The following is a 26,578-nucleotide window of genomic DNA, read 5'->3' as shown; positions in this document are numbered from 1 at the left end:
ATAGAAAATTTTAGGTCGTAGATCCAAGTATTCATGGATAGAGAAAAAAATATATTTGTATTAAATTATATGTCTTAGTTATAAGTTTTATTTGGAATTTTCCTATAAATACATCGGAGTTAAAAATCAAATCATAAATACTTGAAAGATAACTAAACATCCTCATCACTGAATATTCTCATCATTGTACCATAATTCGGAAGGCAACATATCTTCCAAAAATAAAGATGAGTGAAGTTAATAAATAGAAAAATGATTGGTACAAAACTTAAGAACTTATCTAGAAACTAAAGTTGAGTGAAGTTAATTAGAGGATACTAAGGTGTGTATAAATATCCTACTCTCTACAAATATATTCATTTGTTGAACTAATTTACACACATTAACCAATTTGATCGGTCCATCAAATTTCAACCACCATTTACTAAAAAAATGTGTGATTTCCTCCTAATGCTACTTGTGGTTGAACTCGGAGCACAAAGCTGAGAAGTAAAGGTCAGAACTGGCATTGGAGAATCTCTCTTTGAAGAATGGCATGGAATGGCTGAGCTTTCATATCGTGGATCAATGGCGAAAGGTCTTGATGGCTTGATCGATTCGTTTGCGACACAGCGGGCAGCTTGTTAGGTGCACGGAGCATGTGACGCAGCAACACATGTGACCACACCTGAAACATTCAAACCAATGTTAGACATATGTAGAAGATTTGAGGATAAGTGGAATTTTCTTCCATCATACTTCAACAACAATACTAGTTACATAATTTGGCCAGGTCTTACCCTCAGGAAATTTATGAACTCGAAAACATGTTAGTAATTGCTGGTTAACTTGGGATTGTATTGCAGTTGACCCCTTGTTATTCATATCGAAAGTACAACACAATTTGGCATATTTTCAAAAAAAAAAAAACTAGTGTATCATAAGTCACCTTAAACCTTAGTTTAGTATTCTCCCTATAAAACATCAAACATACAACTGTCATTTCAGTCAATTTTGATAGAATATTATTTTCAATTGATATTTTATCATCGCAAGTGAGTATAAGAAAAAAATTTAACTTTATATAACAAATAATAGAGAGGTACTCAAAATCTTCGAACGACAAAAGTAATGGCATATAAACAGATATCATGATGACAGGTTGAGTTTCATTTTCTTTGAATTCTACAAGACAGCAACTACTGTAATCGCATAGCCTTACAAATCACAGCGTTGTAAATTTTTTGGTCACGTGAAATACCATTTAAGTTTCATGAAAGTTTCTAGGGATTTCAAAACTGAAGTATTTCAACTAGGCGATTGTCGAAACTTGGTAGCTGCGAATCAAACTCAGTCTTATACTTTTTTGTCGTGCAATATACTTCAATTTTCATAAGTATTACCAGGGAGTGAAATCCATTATTGTATGTCAACTACACACTGGCTATCGCATTATTTACACTATTCCACATCCCCTATAAAACTTAGTTGAGTACTCATGTCTACCTAATGGACAGCATTATATACAAAATATAATTCGATAATACCAACAGATTTAGCCTCCAGACTCCTAGTTAGTGTCTTTAGATTAAATGGCTTCCCTTCTTGACTGATCGAGTCCTCCATGGACAAACAAGTCAGCACGTCTCGAAGGGAACACCTACATCTTAATCAAACTAAACTAAGTTATGAATGTGATGTGGGTATGGACCTTGATGTCAAGGAAATCACTTTATCAAGAAAGAACAAAGAAAAAAAGAGATCTAGGCATCCAGCTTGTTAACTCTTACTAAGGTAATGTCATGGGATATGAAAAACAAGGGTAATACTTGACTCCAAGTAACAAAGGTCGCACGTGACCTGAGACACCAAATATGAAGTTCTAAAAATGACAAAGTTTTATTTTCAAGACTCGATACAAGGGAACGAGGAATACTCTGTATGAAAACCCCATGTGTGTTAAAAGCATTCACTTAGAAGAAAGGTTTTATATGCTCTCAAGTCTCAACTGCTTTTCAACCCAAAAAATGAGAAAAATCATGTGAATGGGAGAATGCTGCCTTTGCTGGCGCTCAAGAGGCTAGGAGTGTGAAATACAATCAAAATGTGAAAAGTAATCTTCCAACAACAAGAGAAAGTTATTAAAAACATCAAATGAAGCACGAACAAATTACCCAAATTGGAAGCTTAACAGATTAATTGAAGTTATTTGAATAAGAAAAGAAACTCTTTATGTAACATGCTTACGGGACAAAAACAGCATTGTATTCTTGCTCAAGGCAGATCACACATATGTCTAATGCCAGATTTTTGTTCATATTATCTGGCTCTTTTTCAGACTCTTGATTCAATCCTAGGAAAACACAAAGGCAATGTTATTATCTCAACACTGGTTAGTAAGTTAACTTTGAAATACCTACCTTCAGAATTGCATGCTTGCCGTGCAGCAGCAGCAGCAAGAACCCTGCACAAAGCATAATAATACCATAAAAGAAAAAGGAAACTAGAACCAAAATGAGTTGTCAATAATAAAATATAGTCTAACTATTACAAAATAGGAAAAATAAGAATGAGACTACCGACCAATTTTCCTATATATATAACATATTCTTTGAGACTGATAACTGTTGATCAAATAAGAGCATAAGAAGCGCTAACCATATGACAGTATATTTGGGAACAATAAGCCTGTTTCTTTGAGTGTTTAACAGCAAAGCTATACAAGAAATCGAATATAATATCACTTTGACCAAATAATTACTATGTTTAAGAATAAACCTTTTCTGCAATTCCCAACGTCGCCTTTTCTCAAGCACATGCTGAAGTGCATGCTTTGCAAGCAGAAAGATGGCAACAACTGTGAATCCAGTAGAAGCAATATGATACCATCTGTGGCACAGGTTGATTATTAGTGATTCCTACTGTCCTACTCAACACACAATCAATTTTTTTTTACAAATAAAATGTACTTAATGGAGCAAAACTCACCTAGCCCATTTCCCTAAATTTGCAATTAACTGATCAATATTCTTAGGGGAGATGTAAAATGGACCTTTGTCCGGTCTCTGTATCCTTATTTTTCCAGCATCATCTTTTGCTGCCTATTTAGAGAAACAAAAAACACCAAGGGTGTGAGAATACTACGCGATTAGGAATTCATGTAAAACACCATATTATGATGATTTAAGACAGGGCAAATGTTTACTCTAGTAAAAATACCCTTTTGATCAACAAAAAAACTTCTTCTAAAACAGTAGATGATCACAAATATCAAAGGAGTTATTTACCTCACCAACAACAGTTAATGCAGTCCCAGTAGGAAGAATTTTTTCAGTTCGCTTAACTCCAAGCATCTATAATAAAACCTACATGGTTTCAACATAAAACAACCTGTGTAGTGGTAAGACATTCAAAAAGAAATTATCACAAACCTTAAGGCCCTGCAAATAGTCAAGTGTCCCCCGTGCCAATGACCTCCCTGATTCCTCAAAGACTTCACTAGCAACAGTTAACACCAATCCTGTAGCACCTCGAGCTCCAACAACAAACACACGTCCAGTACCATCATCCTTATAATTTTGATAAATATTATTCAGCATATTCACCAGAAATCATTGAAAACACTTAACAAAGAGAAGAATAGGAATATAGTTATCAAATATCAAAATTAAAACTTGCTGCATTTATTGAATGACAAGAATTTATCAGGGTGGTTATATTAAAAAATGACAAAGTTCTTTGACAGAGAATTTCATCCACTAGTCCATCTAGCAATAAAATAACCAAATCACAAAAAGAAAAATAGCAATCAATACTTGTAGTATTGTACATACCAAGAACCAAGGAACCTCTTTGCTCAATGTAAGCATCAGAGCAGAATCTTGCACCCAGGATCCAACCTCATTGTGTTTTAAGAAATGTTGTTCTGCCTAAAAAACAATCAAACAAGATGTCTTCAAAAAACTTGTCAAAATGTCAATGCTGCAATATTTCACAACCAAATACTGTAAGTAAACAATATATACCATTTCCTCAACTATGACACCTCTCAAACCGCTTTGCTCACAGTTTATTGGCGTTTCTGAGTCGACTTTTCCAGTTACAGTAACAACAAGAGGAACTACCTTGCAAGGAGTATCTAGAAGAATGGCTAAACAAGAAAGCACATATAAGTAACAAAGAAAACTATCATAATAGCAGAGAACTACTGGTAATACATGATAATAAGGTCAACAGAAATAAAAAAGTTTTACTCCCTAAGAAAAACAAAAATGCAAAAAGATTTTGATAAAAACTATCACTCTCTACAAATTGTTCAGGCTTGAATTTTTCACCAAGAACAACAATATGAAGCTACTTCAATAGGTATGCATATACTCAAAAAAATAAACAGATATATGGACCTATAAAGAAAATAGACTTTTCAGAAGATCTTGCAGAACATAGGTCCCATCAAGGACTAGGATTACGCTGACCATCACCATAATTGATACATTATGAAAGAGTTCAAGATCTATTTGCACCATCAATACCTAGTACAATTTATGCAAAGGTGAACTTTGGTCTTGTAATAAGATTGCTCCAATTTGACCTTTGTAACCAAGGTTTAGTTCTGGAAGTTGAGTATCTGCTTACAGGATAAAACTAGTGACCCCTTACTAAAGGAAAGCGCGTATCTTGCATCACCCTATTCTTGAGTTGTGTATGAAATATTAGGTTAATGTTTTCAAAAAGTAACTTTGAACTACTCTCTTGCATGGCTCCTACTAATGTGTGAACCATTATAGAATTCTTGTATATTGATTTATACTTTATGGATATCGCCGGACAAAGAAAAAAAAACAGATGAATCCATTACTGCCAACCATGCATACGCTGGCGTTCTCTCTCATGCAAGTTGAGGACTCAAGTTCCACCTTAAGTGTAGGTTTGGCCACATGATCGCCTCATGTAGGCAAAAGATGAGAAGTACTTGAATCAATTACTGCCAAGCATGCATATGCTGGTCTTCTCTCTCATGCAAGTTGAGGACTCAAGTTCCACCTTAGGTGTAGGTTTGGCCACAGGATCGCCTCATGTAGGCAAAGATGAGAAGTCATTGAAACCCCTACTACTAGCCTATCTTCTCTCAGAGTTTTCCTCTACTAAAACTACACCTTCCTAGTTCCTACTCTCAAATAGTAAATTTTTATTTTTCTAGTAATGTCACATGTATATTTTAGCATTCTGATAGCTTCTACACTAACTTTACATGTGTTGTTTCCTTATCAACCAATACCTTTAATTATGTAGAAAATATGTTCTAAATGCATGATAGACAAATTAATTAAATGCGGCAAAAACTTACAGCGATCTCCCGCAGATCCGCAATTGGCAATGATGAAACTCGCTGTCGGAAGAGCGATCACAGGATCGGAAAGCCCTCCACAATTCCATAAACCAAATCCCGCCGCCTTGGATATTCTCCTCTTACTCTCGTCGCACACTTGCAATTTTACTCACCTTGAGCCTTGGACGGACCCCCTTTATATAGGGAAATACACTAGGGTCATAATGGACTTTTCCATTATGAGTAGTGGGGAACATGGCCACATTCCCCACTATCCCCATTTCCAACATCTCCCACTCGTCCAAGGTAAGTCACTAAGACTAGTTCATTCAGGTAAGTCACAAAGACTTAATAAGTCACATAGACTATTAGAGAGTTTGGTCACATAGACCATATGAGAACATCCAATCCATACTTAGAGAAAATGATTCGTGCGACAGCAAGCACACTGAACGATAGTTGCTAAGAAGATTGTTACACCTTGACTTAACCGCTTGTTGAGCAATCAATGCTAATAAAATTGGTACACTTTGTTTAGCTGCTCAAATAAATTAGAGACACACTCTTCATGGCACTTAGCCATTTTCCTGGTGGCACATAGCCATTATCCAGGATCCATCCAATTTTCAAGTGACACACAACCATTATCTTGAAGATATCCATGTCTTGCTATTTACCCAGATTAAATAATTTTCATTTACATCGATATGAACATCTCTAATCCCTTATAATGACCATTATGTCATGAGCATGTTCCATATCCAATATTCACATTCATTTCCGTACATAACAGAAATGGGTCGACCAGTGAATAACAACAAAAGATGTAAATATATTTAATCTTCCTTTTTAGCTAGAATCAATTCATTTTAATCAGTCGCTTTCCTAGTTATGCTCCATAGACCGAATCATCCATAGCCATAAGATACACACTAAAGTAGCAGACACTGAAGTAAACAGCTAAATAGTCACTAAGCCAAAAATTGAGATTAACATATAATCTCAAAGGTCTCACATAGTAGAGAAATAGGGATTCTTTCTCCTACTACCTTTATTGTCGCAATAGCACATGTGGTATGATTCACATGCTACGATGTTATTCTCTTTACTAAAAAGAGCGCATGTTGTCTTCAAATTTAACATCGTACAGATTTTGATCTAGACATACTTAACGTCTAATCCGGAATTCAACATATGAATTCTAATCTGGCCTTCAACAGGTTCAGTAAATGGTGGGTTCATTTACTTAGATCATTATTTACACATAAATGATCTCATCTTGACACAATTATCAAGGCGACCTCAACTTATGAATCTGTCTCTAATTTCATAATTTCAGCTACGTAAGCTGTTTCATAAGTAACGGTCTTACCCCTATTTGTACTTAACAAACAGAGATGATTGTCCATGTGAGTGGACCAATCTTGTAAAGCCCGAAAATTCTCAAAACTGTTTTAGAAATACAGTATGATTTTTCTGGAATTTTTAGATATTTTTCCGGAATTTTCCGAGTAGCGGAAGTAGCAAAAATAATTAGAACCGTAAAATAGCTTAGGCGGGAATCGAACCCGAGACCTATGGTTTACGGATAAGTTTAGTAACCGGTGAACCCAGCAGGGCCGTGCTGAAAGAAAGGAGAACCAAATATATTTATATTAGAGTTGGGTTCATTAAACCACTTAATATAAATAGAAGAACTTAAGTGGGGTTGGTTTATTTTAGGATTGGTTCGGCACCTCCTCACCTCACGCCACTTTTCCCTTCCAAAACCTCACCGCCGCCTCTCCCTCCTTCTCCTCTCCCTCACGCACGGCACACCAAGGCAAGGGTCCATAGGTTCACCTTCCGGCGACGACTCCAACACGAAAGAGGTGCTTCTCCGCGAGAGGAACGCGAAGACGTGATCGGATCGTCGAGAGGATCACCTCCACCGGAACTCTAGCGAATAGAATCGTAAGAAATTACGATCAAGAGGTAAGAAACCCCTCACCTGCAGTATAATAGCTCCGGTTGGTTTCCTATGCATTAGTTTTAGCTATATGCAGGTTTCTCCGGCACATAGGGTATGTTAAACCCTCCTCGAGGATTTAGGGATCTAGTTGAACACCTCTAGACGGGCCGGACACGTTGTTCTCCTTTAGTTGGAGATTCTAGACGTTGTCGGGTGCCTAGAGGTGATCTCCCTATTAGAGGAAAGAGTTGGAGCACACCAAGTGTTCGGTAAAATGTTAGTGTAGCTAAATACCACCTCAGTTATGTTTAATAGCTCAATTAAATGCATTAGAGGCATTTAAACCAGCACATTAGTTTAGTTCAGTTTTATGGGACTACGGTCCAATGGGTGGGCTCCACAGTCTCTAGGTTCGGATAACCTAGAAACAGCAATTTATATCAGTTTAGATATACTCAGTATTTTACAGTGGCACTGTATTGGATTAGATATCCATTGGGTTGGACTCCCATCGTCCCTAGGTTCAGATAGCCTAGACAACCCTACTAAATTCGGGACTTGCAACCCGGGTCTAGTAGGGATCAAGTACAGTTGCCAGGGCCCAACAAAGCGTGTTTAGTATTTTCACTTATTATGTATTAGATTTCAAAACTCAAAATCAGTTATGCTAGTTGAGTTTGTTTCCATTATGATTCAGTTTCGGTTAGTTAGACTATATTCAGTTCAGTGTTCATTTGGTCGCTTTGCCATGATTCAGTGCTTATGCCATGCTTATATGTTATGCCTTATGATTTCAGTATACCATGTTTTAGTAAGTTCAGTGCATGTTTTCAAATAGCATGATTTAAAAGCATACTGCATCTAATGCATGATTTTGTGAGGTAGATGGTTTCTTACTAAGCGTTAAGCTTACAGATTCTATTTTTCCTTATACTGCAGATAAAGGTAAAGGAAGGATGGACTAGCGGAGGCTGGAGGTCAATGCACTGATAAGGATGTGTGTGGATGGAACCTGGAAGAAGATCTTAGGGAACCTTAGCAAGCTTTATTTCAAACATTAGAACTTTTCAGTGTTTCTTTTTATCATCTTGCACTTTAGTATGTTATTCCTCACGAATTAGTTAACCATGCACTTGATTATGCTTATAACACCCCTTTTATGTTGTTAGAATGTTAGTTGTTGTCATTAGAGTGTTTCTTAGTCATTTTAGTACTTGTAATGTGGTTGAGGCACGAAACAGTGCTGAAATCAGACATTTGGCACGAAATCAGTAACTCGAATGATAAGTTTGAGGGTTCCCAATCGATCGGTGATCGATTGGGATCTGCTCACAAGAGGCTGATCGATCGACCGATCGATCCGGCCATTCGATCGCGAGCGAGCCCCGGATCGATCGGCTGGATCGATCATCGCTGGATCGATCACCGATCGATCCAAATCGTCCGACGCGTGGCGTCTGGATCGATCATCGATCCAATCTGTCCGCAGAATGGATCTTGATCGATCACTGGATCGATCCGACTATTCCAATCGATCCGTGGATCGATTGGGAGGTCTGGTATCAGCATGGGAGTGCCTAAGTCCAGTTCCTTGGCCATGGGGAAGGTAAGACATGTTATGAGTAGTTAGTTACCTTCCTTAGCATGTATAGAACCAAGAAATGTCAGTGTTTTAGTAAAATTTTAATTAGTACAGCTTCCGCATCTAGACTTACTGAATGGTCAGGGAATAGTTTAGCACAGCATAATGTGACGATCAGCCTTACAGCCTAGTGGTAGAAGGCGGGTCGTTACAAATCTCCACCTGCTAACATGCTCACCGAGATCTTATATGAATGTAACAAATATAATATATATACTGAATAAATTATGACAAATTACACAATCATAACACAAAGTCTGATTGTTATTTCAATATTGTTGCATTCTACGAAGTCCCAAAGACTTTACATGTTCTTTAAATGACTCTTTAGTCATTGGCTTAGTAAAAGGATCTGCAAGCATAACACGTGTAGGGGCATACTCAAGAATGACTTTTCTTTTAGCCACAATATCCCTTACAAAATTATATTTAATTTCTATATGCTTGCCTTTGCTATGTTATTTGGGATCCTTGGAAAAAGCTATTGCAACTTGACTGTCACAGTAGACAGTTACTGAACTCCCACTATCCTCAGCAATTTTCAGATGCTTCAGAAACCTTCTTAACTAGCGTTGTGCATGCCACATATTCAACTTCCATAGTCGATAAAGCTACACAAGCTTGTTTCTTGCTCCAGGAGATGGCACCGCAAGAATGCATAGTTTGATGTGGATTTTCTATCATCCAGGTCTCCAGCCCAATCTGAATAACCTTTCGCACTCATTTCGATCCTCGAAAATAGAGACAATAATCATTGTCGACTTGAGATATCTGAATATCCTTTTCACCGTTGTCTCGGTCCTGGGTTTGATTGGAAGCGATGACCAAGCCCACAACATAGTTGATATCGGGACACAACATAGTGTACATCAAACTACCAATAACATATGGTTTTTTATTCATCTCACCTATTTCCTCTAGAGTTTTAGGAGACATACTCTTGCTCAACACGTACCTTTCACAATAGGTGTATGTTATATGTTGCAATTAGACACGTTGAAATGATGTAACATCTTATTTATATAACTCTTGTGGCAAACCCAAAAGTCCTTTAGAGCGATCTCTTATGATCTTCACCCTAAGATGTATTCACTTCTCCCATATCTTGTATCAATTGTGATGGCGATCACTTCTGACTTCATTCACATATCCTATGTCGTTTCACTATCGATATTATCAACATATAATGATAAAATGACATACTTTCCTTTTCCTTTTAGGAAAACACAATGATCCTCATTGATCATCTCGAAACCATAAGATAAAACGACTTGTTAAATCTTATGTTCCATTGTCTCTTTAGCCCATATATTGACTTTCTAAGTCTACATACTTTTTGCTCTTGGCCTTCAGAATGAAACCTTCGGTTGAACCATATAGATTTCTTCATCAAGATCACCATTAAGGAAAGCGGTTTTTATATCCATTCGATGTAATTCCAAGTCATAATGTGCCACAAAGGCCAAAATAACTCTTATTGATACAAATTTCACTACAGGAGAAAATGTCTCTTCAAAATCAATACCCTCCATTTGGGTATATCCTTTTGCAACTAAACGAGTTTTGTATCCGTTAATCGATCCATCCGCTTTCCTCTTTATTTTGAGAATCCATTTATTCCCAATAGCCCTTCGGCCCGGAGGAAGATCGACTAAGTCCCAAACATGATTTTGAATCATGGACTCCATCTCTTCAACCATTGCAGCTTTCCATTTTTCTCTAACTCTACATCCCAATGCTTCCTCAATGGATCGAGGTTCGTCATCGTCAATTGGAAGTGTAACCAATGCCTCATTCTCAATATTAAACCTCTTCTAGGTTTGATCTTACGAACACTTCTCCGTAAGTTGGGTTGTTGAGAAGTCAACTCATGACTCGGCATATCACTCCCACTTAGTTGACTAGACTCGGGTATATCCTTTGACACCTCTCTCGTTGATAATATCTCATCCTCCTCAAATAGAGGAACATTTTTATCAACATCACCTCGAATTGGGAACTCTGTTTCGAGAAAAGTCACATCTCACGAGTCTATTTCGGAGATGGTTCCATCTAGTTGCTCACCTATAAAAACATAACCTTTGGAGGTCTCATGATATCTTATAAAGATACATTTCTTACCTCTACGCCCTAGTTTTCCATACTTGTGAGAACTATCATGAACATAAGCAACTGACCCCCAGGGTCTCGGATTACTCAACCGGTTTTTTGCCAATCTATGGGGTAGATGAAATGACTTTGAAGGCACTTTGTTAAGTATATAGGCTGCGATTAATAATGCATCTCCCCGATAGGAGATCGGCAAATTAGCTTACAAGACCTAACAATTTCAAGAAGAGTCCTATTTCTTCTTTCAACACCCGTTTACTGTGGAGTTCCAAGGATCACAACTATCTAATAATCCTCTATCATTACATATTGTCTTGAGCATATCAGACAAATACTCCCCACGGTTAGTGCGTAAAGTTTTAACTTTACGTTCCGTTTGATTCTCAACTTCGTTCATATAACGAATGAAGCAATCTAATGCTCAGATTTGTGAGAAATCAAATACGTATGACCGAACCTAGAGAAATCATCAATAAATGTAATAAAATAGGAAGCTCCACGTCTAGCCTTCACATTCATTGGACCACAAATATCCGAATGAATTAATTGCAATGTTGATTCAGATCTAATAGACTTACCAAATAGTTTCCTAGTTGCTTTCAAGAAGACAACGCTCACATATAGACAATTGAATCTTAGCCCGAGTACCCAATAGGCCCTCTCTAGCTAATCGATTCATACGTTCTTGTCCTATATGTCTTAATCTAGCATGCCAAACCGATCAGTTATATCTGCATCACTAGTTAAAGCAATGTTCGAAAAACAACCATCAATAGTATAATTGACATCCGGTTCTACATCAAGAACCATAAAACATTTGTTAAAATCCATATCCGATTGACCCGAGTCAATCTTAAGTTCAACAGACCGATTGTAAAAATTAATACAATACCCTAAATCGACACGAATGGAAACAAGATTCCGTCGAATTTCAAGAGCATACAGGACATCATGTAGAAACAAAACTCTACCACCACGTAGGTTGAGTTTACAAGTGTCGACTCCTTTAACTTCAACTCTTGCATTATTTCCCACATAGATCCACTTGTTGCCAGCTGATACCCGACGGTACTCAACAAATGTAACTCGTTCCCAAGCTACATGGTTGGTTGCTCCCGAATCTATACTCCACAAAGGATAAGAATCAGCTAACAACACTGAACTAGCAACAAAATGCTCTTGAAAAGAAGACACACTTGGATTTACCTTTTTCGGCTCAGTGCACTCCCGAGCAAAGTGGCCCTTTTTGCCACAGTTAAAACAAGTCAACTTGTTTTTAGGTTTCTTTCCAGTCTTCTTAACTATCTTCTTGATTGGGCCCTGTCCCACAACAGTAGCTTCCTTCTTCTTGAACCATTTCTTTTTCTTGGATCCATATGATCCTGCAGAACCTACAGCCACATAGGCTTGTCCAGAAATCCTTGCGGATTCAACTCTCTCCGCCTCCAATTCTACATGGCGTGAGACATCAGTGAAAGTCTTGATACTCTCACTGTGAGTTAAGGTCTGCTTCATGGTCTCCCAAGAATCTGGAAGTGAACGAATAACTGCTTGAACCTGTTGTTCATCAGTCAACTCATGACCAGCAGTTTTAAGCTCCCGAATCATGTTCGACATCTCCCTGAGGTGTTGAACCATTGACACATTCGGACGCTTTTTGTAGCTGTCAAACTTGATTGTCAGCTGTCGAAGCTTGCTCAGACTTACTCCACTGTATTTTTCTTTAAGGGCTACCCAGACTGCATGAGCCGTAAGATATGACTCATACTCAAAAGCTAGGTCGTCTACCATTGAACTAATCAATATACCCTTTGTAGTGGAGTCCTTTTTCTTCCATGCCTTATAGGCATCAAGATCTCGTCTGTGTTGTGTAGTGGGACCATCTACAGGTACTTCCATAACCTGATTTACAGCCTCTAGAACTTCTTGTTCCTCAAGTACATATTGTATCCTGAGGTGTCAGATCTTGCAGTTATCCCCATTAAGTTTTTCACCTTTGTTGAGTTCAGCTATTATGTTTTTTGTTGCCATAATCTATCATAAATAAACACATTATTTAGCATTCAGTATATATCATATGTATGCAATTTATGATTGACTTAATATCACTTTGAGTTGGTTTACAAAATCAAGTGACAACTATGTTTTCACTCATCATCTGTATGACCAATCAAATTAATATTAATCAATTCTATTACATACACCCCAGCAAATGAACTAATCATTTATCATATCATGAATTATTTAATTAAATGAACTAATCATTTAATATATCATGTTTTTTTTAAATTAAATGAACTAATCATTTAATACTTCATGAACTAATCATGCATCATGTCAAGCAAACAACATAAATAAATGAACATATCATTAATATAAAATTATGCTGCAAATTGTTAACATATAACTAACTGACATGAATGAAATGAACTAACTATTGTTCATACATAACACACTCTTCCGGGTCCTCCTCTTATTCTTTAGGATCTTCTTCGGAATCCTTCTCAGATTAGTCGGGATCCTCCTCTAATTCTTTAGGATCTTCTTCGGAATCCTTCTCAGATTAGTCGGGATCCTCCTCTAGATTCTCATCTGATTCTTCAAGACCCCAAGGTAAATGAAGTAAATGTTTGCACATCTTTAAATATGAGATGTGCCCTTCAGAATGATCCCAAAGTTGGAGTGCTATTTCACTAAAATGTCCCGACAGTGACTAAACTAGAGCCCATCTTCTATGTGTGTCCTGGACTGGAAACTCTTCTCGCTCGAGTTTCAAGAACAACCGATCGAGTCAACCAATAAGCCATTTGACTCCATGAACTGGGTCATAATCAAGCTCCTTAATCTCCCTCCCAAAGCTTATGTTATCGTATATTACGACTAGCCATCGTATATATTGTCTATGATATCTAGAATTGAAAGTGATAATGTCAATACAAAACTGACAAACTATTAACATAACTATTTTATTTCAATGCACACAAATGCATAGAAAAATATATAAAATCCATAAGTAAATAAGAAAAACTAAATTTCTTTATTTGAGGAATTCAAGTTGATTGACACGTAGGACCAGTCGATCGGGAATCAAGATTCTAAACTTGGTCCATTGTCCTCGTTAGAACTAATTTAATTAGACTGGGATGTCTTACTATGTTATGTTATTATTTAACCTAAGTACATTTAAGTCAATTTCAAACTTATTGATCAAACTCAGGTCCATTTGGTCAAACCAATATCCATTGATTTAAGTATGATCTATTAAAACAAATCTAATTGTTTTGATCAAATCTGACCTAATAGAACAAATCTGGTCATTTGATCATATTTGGTCCAAGTCCAATTAATTAACCCAAATTGATTTTGGGTTTGGATCAAATTGGTTCGGTTAAACCAACTGATCCTGTCCGAACGCTGACTCAACGGACGCTGGGCACGTGGCTCTCTCCGAACTGTTGACATGGATCTCCGACCGGTCGCTCAGGTCTTCGGCGAACCTACAAAGAAGTCGGGTCGGGAAGGGGTTCCCGGCGACGACCCTCCGACGCTCAAGTCAGGCAAGAGGAAATGCAGAAGTGGCTTCTAATACGAGAGAATGCGTACCTCCGGCGAAGTATGAGGACCCTTATATAAGGTTGTGGAGAAGCGAGTGCACACATACCGAGGTGAATACGTGTCCTCTAACCATACCTCAATATGGGCTTATCAGAGGGGCTTGCCTGACCCCATACTGCTACAGTCTGAGCATCTCTTTGATGGGACAGCAGAACTTTTCATCGTACGATTCTGCGTATGGCCTAGTCGTCGAACATGCCTGCTATTAGAAGATGTTTCCCGATGTCCCTTAATCCTTGTCTTTTCTATTCCTGCGCCGAGCGTCCGGCCGCTCGGCAGGTACCTTTGGTCTGACTGGATCGACTCCCGGTCGTGCGCTCGGTGGAGACTGTTCGCAGTATTGCTACTTTATGCCTTCGGCCGAGCGGGCTACCCGCTCAGCCATATGACCCTGTTCAACATGAGCGTCGGAACCCCGACTCCCCGCCGGGGTGTCTATGCTTCCGTTCGGAACGTTCGGCCGGTCGCCCCAATCTTTATCCGCTCGCCCAAACCTCTGGTTGACCTTTTACCTTTCAACCTCCACGTGGCGTTGACTCTGCTAAAAGGGGGGTCCCCCCTCCTCACTGCCGGATCACCAACTAATGATTTAAACCTGAACCGGATCTAAGTGGACCAAAATTACACTTGATCATTTATCATAAATGACAAATTAATTGAACTTATTTTCAATTAATTACTGTATGCACCCAAATTGAAAGTAATGCTACGGTACAGTAGGCATGTATTAGCATATTTCAATGATGCATTATTTGACAAACAAAAAATTATACTTTAATTAACATGCATGCAATAATTCATAATGAAGCATTATCATCATTTTTTTTTAAAAATTTAATTGCATGCAGCATGAAACATTATCATCTTTGCTCACGTTTTTTTTTTTTCTTTTAAATCAAACTTTTTCTCACACGAAGCACTGTGCTTCGTTATCGCCGTTTTCTACGCCTTATGCTCCCACGTTCGCACGCTGCTCAAGCCACGCACGCCACGCACCGCGACGGACACAGTCGCCGGCCACGAAGGCCACTGATGCATCGTCGACCAGCCAGAATACCTTCGCTGACCTTTGCCGGCTCCAGTAAAACTCACGAAATCATCACGATTTTCTATCTTGGCAACAACAGTACTAACGTTGGCAAAACGACTCAATCACTGAAATTGCAACCCAGTTGCAAGTCTTCCTGTGACCTTATTGTCGACAACCATCGGAGACAAACTCCGTTCCACATCCCTTCTTTCGAGATGGTGACTCTTACCAGCGACCCCGTCGCCGGTGTACAACGTTGTATGCTACGACACATTAGTCGTGGAAAATAGCGACGACATGAGAAAAAACATCCGAACGACGATTTCATAATTCGTCTCTAAGCATTTAGAAATAACTACGCGCTCTGATACCAATGTAGAAAATATGTTCTAAATGCATGATAGACGAATTAATTAAATGCGGTAAAAACTTACAGCGTTCTCCCGCAGATCCACAATTGGCAATGACGAAACTCGCTGTCGGAAGAGCGATCACAGGATCGGAAAGCCCTCCGCAATTCCACAAACCAAATCCCGCCGCCTTGGATGTTCTCCTCTTACTCTCGTCGCACACTTGCAATTTTACTCACCCTGAGCCTTGGACGGACTCCCTTTATATAGGGAAATACACTAGGGTCATAATGGACTTTTTCATTATGAGTAGTGGGGAACATGGCCACATTCCCCACTAGCCCCATTTCCAACAAATTATTATCTCATAAAATTATCTTTTTAGCCTAAGGGGAAAATAGACTTACCTCAAGACTTGAAAAGCTTCTCTCCCTTTTAAACACTCAATTTTCGCCCTAACAATGATATCTTTATCACGTAACTCTAGATCCAGGCCATCATACACTTTTAATTGCAAAGGTTTTACATTCCATCTTAACTGCTCTCACATTTCTTATCTCATTCATATATTGAACTCTACTTCTGTGAACTAAAAAACTGACTTTTTTAACAATTCAAACTCCGATCTTATTCTTGTTAATTTAAAATCAAGGTGTAGCAGACCAAACAAAAATCACTTCTCGGTCATATTAAATTTCCAAAGACATAAATGCATCCAATAATACCTAACAATACTGGTCCCAGCGGCAATCAAGAAAAGAGTAAAAACTCACCTAAATCTTTCAAGTGGTTAACTCGAGTGACCGATTTGAGAGCATCGGACTCCCTACAAAAGAAGCAGCCAACGCCATCAACAATCCCTCCCGAAACCGATCAAATAAGAAAACAATTGGAAAAACTGGCGCGCACCTTCCGTTGCTCCTCCCCAGAAGCCAAAGCACAGCTGCACTGGCGCTGCAGCCCAACCCGCTCCAAGGAATCATCCCTACCTCAGGTGGCTTCTCTGATAGAGGGCGAAGGAAGAGGAGGGAGGAGAGCAGTCCGTCTCGGCGACTGGAGAGACAGATAGCGAGGGAGGCTGCTTTAACAGACACAAGTTCTTAACCCTCTGTTTGGGAGGAGGTGAGTAAAGGGGAGGAAAAAGTAAATATGGATAAAATGAATTTTTACTCTTGTTTGGGAGAGAGCGAGCTATGAAGGGGAAGGTGAGAGAAGGGTAAAGCTTCCCCTTGCATGCTCGAGAATAAGCGAAATTCTTTACACCCCAAATTGGGATGTAAGGAAGGGTAAGGAGAAATTATTACAATTATATCTTTATTTATTTTTTCACATGTAAATTTATTAAAAAAATAAGAGGATATTTTTGTAAATTTGTATATTTAACCTTCATTCCATCCCTTTCCTCTCACGTAAACTTTCCCTCCCTTTCAAACAAAGACAAAATAAATATATTACTTTCTCTTCCTTTCCCTCCCTTCCCCTTTCATTAATGAATCTTACCTCACCTCATCCAAACAGAGGCTAAGGCGAAGTAAGCTGCTGATTTTGAACCGGATCGCCGGTCGACCGTGGCTGAGACGGTTTGAGAAATTCTGAATTGAACAGTCTAAGGCAGGTCCACTCAGTATTATTAATCATCTAGAAAATTCCATTTCACTCCATAATATTCTTGATTTTCAGAATGTTGTCCGGACAATTATCAAAATGAACCCTTCTAACTAGGGCTGTTCGTACATAAATTTGATGTTAAATGAATTAACTGGATCACTTCATTAAATTAAATAAATAGAATAAAAATAATGTTAGTGTTAGAATAAAAATAGAATATTTTTTATTATTTAAAATGGAATGCTCTTTTAATCATTTTTTAAAATGATCTAATTTTTTTTATAATAATAAAAATAAAAAATGTCTTTTTTAAATTTGTGCCCAATACAATTGCTACACTCGTAATAAGAGATCAAATCCTCTATCCTAAGATTCTCGTATCCCCATGTCCCTCTTATCGATCAGGCGAATTAGATCACATCTCAAGAATACAATGTATATCACGAAGATGTCATGACCATCCGATCGACAAAGAAACATGAGGACATGAAAATCTTGGGATAGAGGATCTGATTTCCTCATAATAGATTATTAGTCAATCAATTGTCGCGAGTCAAGAAATATTGATAGTTACTAATCAACATTCTCATCGCTCATTATCCAATGGTCAATGTCTTCTCGGATGGGTCTAGTGGCTAGCGCATGAGGTGTTGTCATCATGAGGTTTGTGATTCGAATCTCGGCAAAACCGAGATAAATGTCTCCTTATATGCTAGTCACTATTCCAAAAGTTAGTATCCGTCCATGATTTACCTCCTCCATGTTGATCCTGGGACGAATTGATGAGGACGCTGGAGACGAATATATTCTCTTTTTACCATCATTATCCAATGGTCAACCATGAAATCGTACCAATCAACAATCACTAGTCAAAAGCTGGTCAATCACAAGTCAATGGTTAAGGTAATCAATCGACACTCATCAGTCAATAATCGTGACTAGTCATTGGTGGTCGATTAACTGATTGGATCTAAGAGGAAAGAATTAGATCATGAGTCAATCATTTAATAAAATTCAAAATTTGAATGAAAAATAATTTGTAATAATAGATTCAATTTTAACAAATATAATAATTATTATAGATTTCTCATGAAAATCATGTGCATACGTTGATATAATTTTTGAATTAAGTGAATGACTAAGAAAATTTTAGTCTTAAATTTTTTATCTTCAATGACTTAATAAGATGAATGACAATAACAACTAATTCTTGATAAGTATATATATCCTTTTATGATTTAAATAAATTTTATTTTATTTTATTATTATTCTTCCTCTTCTTATTTTTTATAGTTGTATTGTCTTAGCAATAGATGATTCATACACTAATAAAAAATAATAATTATCATAATATTTAAAATCTTCAATTTTATCATAAATAATAATAAAATTACCATTACAAACAAAATTAATTTATTACTTCTAAGTATAATCTGTATAACCTAAATAAAAGTACATATGAAAATTATAAATTAATTGGCACAAAATAAGTACCTGCTAAAACTATAGATTATACTCACAATTTGAGGATACAAAAAACTGATATGCAGATTTTTTTAAAAAAAATCATAAATATATGCGTAAATTATTTTTATTGGTGGAAAATAAACCAACTTGTTGTGAGCAGAAAGCGTAATGATAATTGGTAGTTATCCCGTAGTTGTCACCAAGTCATCACCGCCAGAAGAACCAACAGACAAAGTGGAGCCTGCTAAATTATGCCTTCAACAAAAGGCCAGTGTTTAAGAGCAACATAAATTTCAAAACGAAAATACATCAAAGTGCGACGTGTTTTGCCATGTTTAGAGTTTCAGGGTGTTAGAGAAACGATCTCTCGAGGAGATATTTAAAAATTAGTTGAATTTAAATACTTAAATTAAATTTATTTATCTATTGAAATAATTTAAATAGATAATTTTAAATTATTAGTAGGGGTTAGTTTTTATCAAGTGATGATCATGAAGTGGCTGTGTGAGTAGAGCATCGAAGCAGTAAAGTCCGAGCAACCTAATGTCTCGGGTGATTGATAGGTTGAGTAGTGGAGACTGCTGATCTCCGAGTTTAAGTGGATGAGTGGAGCAGAGCGGCTTAACAAACTAAAGGGTTGGCCGAGCAAATAGCAGATTGGCCAACCAGGAGGAGTGACCGACCGGACATATCGGCCGAAGGCAAAATGGCCGAGCGGGCATGCAGTCGAGCAGACAAAGAAGTCAAGCGAGTGTGATGCCGGTATGGTAAACAGAGGCCAAGCGGGCAAAGAGATCGAGCGAGTGAATGGCCAGCCGAGCGAGTTTACAGTCAGACAGGTGAGCAGCCGAGCGGACCAAGAGTGAACGACCGGATGGGCAGAGAAGCTGAGCGGACGAAGAGTTTATGGCTAGACAGGCAGAGAAGCCGAGCGGCTGAGTGAGAGACTGCCGATCAGGCAAGTAGAGAAAGGTCGATCGCCGAATGGGCGACCGAGTGAGAGAATGGCCGAATAGGCAAGTGTCTGACCGGGCAGATCGAGAAGAGCAGTTCATGAACAGTGTCGCCTGAACGACAGAATGAGCCGAGCGAGCGAAGAATCCAATCAGATGAATAGACCGAGGCCTGCGAGGGTCGCAGTTTCCTTGAAATAGATTTGGCCACCTCCAATTGTGTTTCGAGGTTACTTAGGTCGTCTGTTTCTCAAGATACAACGGTTAACCGTGATTCCCACCAAGCACTAGTAGTCATGACGAACTGAGTGACACTCAATTGCTATCACGGGCACTCCGTCGAGCAGGAGTTTGCACGACAGAGGAAGAGAGAACGTAGATGGAGAGCTTTTGTGGCTTTTCTGTGTGTTTTACATATGATCGCAGCCTCCTTATATAGAAGCTCAAATCAACGATAATGTTAATGATCGATTAATGATCATTACTTGCCGAGCTGTGAAACGTTAGCGTTTCGCTCAACCGTTTTGATTTTGCATTAATCTTACTTTAATGCATCCGTTACATAAGCAGCAAAAACGTTTAAGTGGCAAAATATTGATTGTTCCACTTGGACAAATTTTGCCCCGACAAGTTAGGCATTCAGCGCGCGCAGTTCGTGCTCGCACACGAGTCAACATGGTTCAGTGCAATCTGGGCCCTAAACTGCACCCCCCCCCCCGCTCCCTACGCACCCACGTATGAGAGAGAGTCTCTCTCTATGCATTTGTTCATATCATCAATGCATGTGAATCAATATAAATCAACCAATAAACTTTAAAACTTCCAATGTGAGATTAAAGTCTCATTCACAATGGAGTCTTTTTCCTCTTCCACCTATTCTCCATTCACATCACTTATATCCAATAATCCCTCACATGAATAGAGATAGAGTATGTGATAGCATTCCGTAGTTAAGTTCAGTATAGGACATGTAGATTTTACCCTTTGAACCTTCCCTTGTGCAGATCTGTTTGTTTATTAGCTAACAGTAGATGTGATGTCCTTAAACTATTCTGCCGTTTGTATAAGTATTGACATATCTCACCTAAGACTCTCCTTGATATAGCTCAGTTCTCCCTAGTTCTATGAAAAGTTCTAAGAATTGTTCCTCCAATTCTCTTCGAAGCGGCCCCATTTTTTTCTCGCATAAGTGATCTCTCTAGAGTAACCATCTACTCTTCTTGATCATTAAAAGTCCATCGACTTACCCTAGTCTGGTCACTATTTTATTGGGTTATCCCCCATAGTGTGTCTAGTCAGTGTAAATTAGTTGTGTCTTTGAACTTAGTTCTTGGGATCTCCAGTCAACATAGGTAGGGTGTCATCTGCACTGATTGCCTGACAACAACATCAAGCTCATTCCTTGTGGTGAGCTTGCAACTAACTCTCAATTTAACCCTTTGGTTAGCGGATTCGCTAGGTTATCCTTTGACTTCACATAGTCAACAGTGAAAACTCCCGTTGAGAGTAGTTGTCTAATGCTATTATGTTTATGACGTATATGTTAGGATCGACGGTCGCGGCTAGAGAGGGGGGTGTGAATAGCCGACCCCAAATTCGCGTTTCTTTCTACAAATCAAGTTAGCGCAGCGGAAAAATAACAACAAAAACATAAATGGGGAATTCAAACCTCAAGCACAGCGATGTAACAAGGTTCGGAGATGAAACTCCTACTCCTCGACGTGTCCGTAAGGTGGACGAAGCCTATCAATCCGTCGGTGGATGAGACCCCGGAAAATCGGCTAATATGAACTCCTTCTGGGTGGAGAAACCTCGCCACAATAACTCTTGCAACAGCAAGATAGAAGTACACAAAATACAAAGAAGCACAAGACAATATGAATGTAAAACAAACAAGCTTGCCTTCTCGTCTGGAGTCCGTTGATGAAGCAGCAGCTTTACGGATGCCAGCAGCAGGGAAGGTCACGCGAAGCTTCAAGAAGTATGAGCTCAGCAAAGCTCGCAGAAGGAACCTGGAAGAACTTGCAGAAGTAAGAAGAAGGTCCTGTAGAGTCGCTCGACTCTTTATATAGCTGAACCTGCAAACCTGTGAAGACAGAAGAAGACACAAAAGACCGAGATCTAGCCGTTGTCACTCACAACAGCTAGGTCTGGACCGATCAGGCTCCAACCTGATCGGTCCACACTGTCCCTGATCGGTCTTGGGGACCGATCAGGACCTAGGCTGATCGGTCCCCAGACCGATCAGCCATCTCACAGAGCCGCACTGATCGGACTCTGATCGGTCTGTGGATCGATCAGGCCTTAGGCTGATCGGTCCCCAGACCGATCAGCCAACTCTCTGTGAGAGTTGGCCTCGTCTCTGATCGGTCTCCAGACCGATCAGTAACTCTCACAGAAAGCTACTGATCGGTCACCAAACCGATCAGATAACTCAGTGTATCATTGGATCGATCCACTGATCGATCCAGCTCTTGATTTTTACCCAAACCAAGTCTCAAGCCTTCCAAACCAACATCCGGTCAACCTTGACCTATTGGTACATCATGCTTAGCATCCGGTCACTCCCTTGACCTGCTAGGACTCCCCGCCAAGTGTCCGGTCAATCCCTTTGACCCACTCGGACTTTCTCCTTCGTGCCAAGTATCCTGTCACTCCCTTGACCTACTTGGACTTCCCAACATCAGATGTCCGATCATCCTTGATCAATCTGGATTTTCCCTTGCCTGGCTTCACTCACCAGGACTTCCAAACTGCCTAGCTTCACTCACTAGGGCTTTTACCTGGCTTCACTCACCAGGATTTCCAATCTGCCTAGCTTCACTCACCAGGACTTCCAAACTACCTGGCTTCACTCACTAGAGCTTTTACCTGGCTTCACTCACCAGAGTTTTCCATCTGCCTGGCTTCACTCACCAGGACTTCCAAACTGCTTAGCTTCACTCACTAGGACTTTTCCGTGCCAAGTCTCCATACTTGGACTTTTCCGTTGCCAAGTTCCCTGCTTGGACTTTTCCCGAATCAGGTCAATTCACCTCGGGTCAACCAGGTCAACCTTGACCAAAGATTGCACCCACAATCTCCCAAGTTTTCCAATATTCTTGTCAAACATCAAGATACAACTCTTCTATTCTCGTCAAACATCATAATAGAACTTTTCTATTCTCGTCAAACATCAAAATACAACTCGAGTCAGGTCAACTCGAGTCAGGTCAACCAGGTCAACCTTGACCTAAGGTTGCACCAACAATATATGCCTAAACTTACCATTATACAGATAACTCTGTGTCCGATCAATTGCTGATAGACTATCGCAATGTATGCAAATTGTCGGCACCACTTTCGGCCATCTCAGAATATCTTCTAAGAATTGTCGTAATCATTCAACCTCTTCACCATATTTGTCAAGAGCTATAAACTCATATACCATCGTGGATCTAGTTATTACGGTTCACTTAGAGGATTTCCAGGAAATGGTTGCACCTCGTAGAGTGAATACATATCCACTCGTAGACTTAGAGTCTTTTATATTGGATATCCAACTCGCATCGCTGTATCCTTTGATCACAGCAAGATATCTCATATAGTGAAGTTAATATTCATGAGTATATCTCAAGTGCCTCAGTACTCTTGTTATCCCTTTCTAGTGCTCAACATCGGGATTACTCGTGTATCAACTCAATTTACTTACTACGTAGGTCTAGTCTGGTTATGTACAATTCATCAAGCACATCAGACTTCTAATCATTTGAGAGTACTCTATCTGAGAGATACTTTCACCTCGATTTTTTGATAGATGTTGACTTGTATCTATCGACATTCGTGCCAATGCAGTATTACCCTTGGTAAATTTCTCAGAAATATGTTATAACCGAAAAGTAGCTAGAGGGGGGGGGGGGGTGAATAGCTCGTCGTGCGCTTCGCGTGCTCATGGTCGGCGTTGCTTGTTTCTTCAAAGATGTGCAGCGAAAAATATAAGAAACAAAAACATACAACGCTAACAATGATGGTTTACTTGGTATCCACCTCACAAGAGGTGACTAGTCCAAGGATCCACACCTACTCACGCACCCTCCACTATAAATAACACTCCTTTATGGTAACTACCAAAGGCAGAGAAGCCCTACAAGTTCACACTACAAGAAGCAAGGGAAAGGATACAAAATACAAGCACAAAGCTTACAATGAATACAAGAAAACCCTATCCCTAGCTTTCTTCCTCTTGCTGTAGTGTCGCCTCTTGACTTGGAAGAACTCCAAGAACCTTCAAGAACTGGCGGTGAGAATCCTGTGGAGATCTGTGTGTTCACTGGTGAGGATGGGAAGATGTATCTGTAAGTTCTACCGAAGAAGACGCACGCCTGCTGCCTTTATCTGCACCAACGGTCGGATCCCGATCGATTGGATTTGCTCCCAATCGATCGGGGAGGCTTTGGATCGATCCATGGATCGATCCAGAGCGCCTCTGTGCTCTAGGAATTTGCCTGGATTGATCGGCTGATCGATCCAGGGCTTACCGCGATAAGACGCACCTTCCCAATCGATCCACTGATCGATTGGGACCTCTGGATCGATCAGCTGATCGATCCAAAGGCGTTCTGTGCGCTCGTGACTTCCTCCCAATCGATCCACTGATCGATTGGGACGAAAACTTCTCGCGGGGACACCCGATTGGGCTCCAGCCAATCGATCGGTTGATCGATACAGCTGCTGGTTTTTGTCCAAAACCAAGTCTTAAAGCCCCTAAACCAACATCCGATCAATCCATGACATGTTGGTTCATCATGCCTAGCATCCGGTCACCCTTGACCTACTAGAACTCCCTCACCAAGTGTCCGGTCAATCCCTTTGACCTACTTGGACTTTTCCTCATCATGCCAAGTATCCTGTCAATCCCTTTGACCTAGTTGGACTTTCACCAGATGTCTAGTCAACCTTGACCCATCTGGATTTTCCCCGTGCCTGGCTTCACTCACCAGGACTTCCAACTACCTAGCTTCACTCACTAGGACTTTCACCTGGCTTCACTCACCAGGATTTTCACCTGGCTTCACTTACCAGGATTTTCCTTCTGCCTGGCTTCACTCACCAGGACTTTTATTCTGCCTAGCTTCACTTACTAGGACTTCTCTTATGTCTGGCTTCACTCACCAGGTCTTCCACCTAGCTTCACTCACTAGGATTTCCTTACTGCCTAACATCCCAGTTAGGACTTCCCAGTCAAGTATTCGGTCAACCTTGACCTACTTGACTCTTCTTCAACCAACCTGATTAGATCTTGATCAGAGGGGAATTGCACCAACCAATCTCCCCAAATGCACAACTACATTGTCAAACATCGAAACCCAAATCAAGACTCAAGCTTGGTCAACCAGGTCAGCCTTGACCTGAGGGATATTGCACCAACAAAATCTTGTCCATGTAATGAGACTGACTAAGAATAAGTCCTTCTATTGTTCTAAAAATTTTGATTCCTATAATCATATCAGCTAGACTCTTGTCTTTCATGTCAAATCTTGAGTTCAATATATCTTTAGTGGATTTGATTATCTTATAATTACTCCCAATGATAAGTATGTCATCTACATATAAGCATAAAATGACATAGTTATACCATGTGGCTTTCATGTAGACATATTTATCACACTCATCGATCTTAAATCAACATTCCTCTATGACATTATCAAATATTTTATGTCACTGCTTTGGTGCTTGTTTTAAGCCATATAACGACTTCACCAATCTACAAACCTTATTTTTCTGTCCTGGCACAAAAAACCCTTCAGGTTACTCTATGTAAATTTCTCTTCTAAATCCCCATTTAGAAAGAATGTTTTTACATCCATATGATGTATTTTAGATTTCATAGAGCAGTTATAACCAACAATATTTTTATGAAAGTTATTCTCGACACCGGAGAATATTTATCAAAGTAATCAAGGCATTCTCGTTGTCGGTATCTTCTGATTACCAATCTAGCATTGTACTTATCTATTGCGCCATCTGATTTCATTTTCTTCTTGAAGATCCACTTGCACCCTAGTGGTTCACTTCCTGGAGGAAGATTCACAAGTTCCCAAATGTGATTTTGCAAAATAGACTCAATCTTAGATGCAATTGCCTCTCTTCAATGAGGTCCATCAAAAGAGCCTACAACTTCTGAATAACTTCGGGGCTCACTTTCCAACATAAAAGTGATAAAATCTGATCCATAGGATTTTTCTACCCGAGCTCTTTTGCTCCGTCTAAACTCAACCTCTATTGGTTCCTCGTCATCATCTTCACCTTTTGTTTCATATGCTCGCTTTGAGGAGGTAGCATCCTCTCGGGTCTTATACGGAAACACATGCTCGAAGAACGAGTCATTTCTCGATTATATTATTGAGTTCTTGTGTATCTCCGATATTTGTGACTCATACATAAAAAACTGATATGCACTGCTATTATGTACATATCCAATAAATATGCGGTCAACAATCTTTGGTCTTATCTTAATTCTTTTCGGATCAGACACCAACACTTTGATAAGACACTCTCATATTTGT

The 26,578-nt window shown here is 39.3% G+C and overlaps 1 protein-coding gene across 1 annotated transcript; it reads right to left on the bottom strand.

Annotated features, from left to right (window-relative positions):
* Positions 1 to 165: 165 nt before the first annotated feature.
* Positions 166 to 17,112, bottom strand: LOC122043259 (E3 ubiquitin-protein ligase SP1-like). Its single transcript, XM_042603804.1, has 11 exons — positions 16,915 to 17,112; positions 16,779 to 16,831; positions 4,005 to 4,129; positions 3,813 to 3,908; positions 3,411 to 3,548; positions 3,267 to 3,332; positions 2,968 to 3,080; positions 2,758 to 2,868; positions 2,400 to 2,443; positions 2,227 to 2,332; positions 166 to 667 (listed from the first exon to the last, which is right to left on the bottom strand). Exons 1-11 carry the CDS (start codon positions 16,986 to 16,988, stop codon positions 565 to 567), a joined length of 1,029 nt encoding a protein of 342 aa, XP_042459738.1. The 5' UTR covers positions 16,989 to 17,112; the 3' UTR covers positions 166 to 564.
* Between the last annotated feature and the right edge of the window lie 9,466 nt (positions 17,113 to 26,578).

This window comes from Zingiber officinale, chromosome 2A (assembly GCF_018446385.1).
Source record: "Zingiber officinale cultivar Zhangliang chromosome 2A, Zo_v1.1, whole genome shotgun sequence".
NCBI classification, from domain to species: domain Eukaryota; kingdom Viridiplantae; phylum Streptophyta; class Magnoliopsida; order Zingiberales; family Zingiberaceae; genus Zingiber; species Zingiber officinale.
This window is presented reverse-complemented; position numbering and strand designations above follow the sequence as displayed.

What these genes read in the sequence shown, in the direction of transcription:
- LOC122043259 (XM_042603804.1), bottom strand. Translation starts at nt 16,988, where the DNA reads ATGATTCCTTGGAGCGGGTTGGGCTGCAGCGCCAGTGCAGCTGTGCTT. An exon ending in CTGGGGAGGAGCAACGGAAG is followed by an intron (nt 16,832 to 16,914) that starts GTGCGCGCCAGT and finishes CTTCTTTTGTAG; the next exon opens with GGAGTCCGATGCTCTCAAAT. An exon ending in CATTAACTGTTGTTGGTGAG is followed by an intron (nt 3,081 to 3,266) that starts GTAAATAACTCC and finishes TTCTCTAAATAG; the next exon opens with GCAGCAAAAGATGATGCTGG.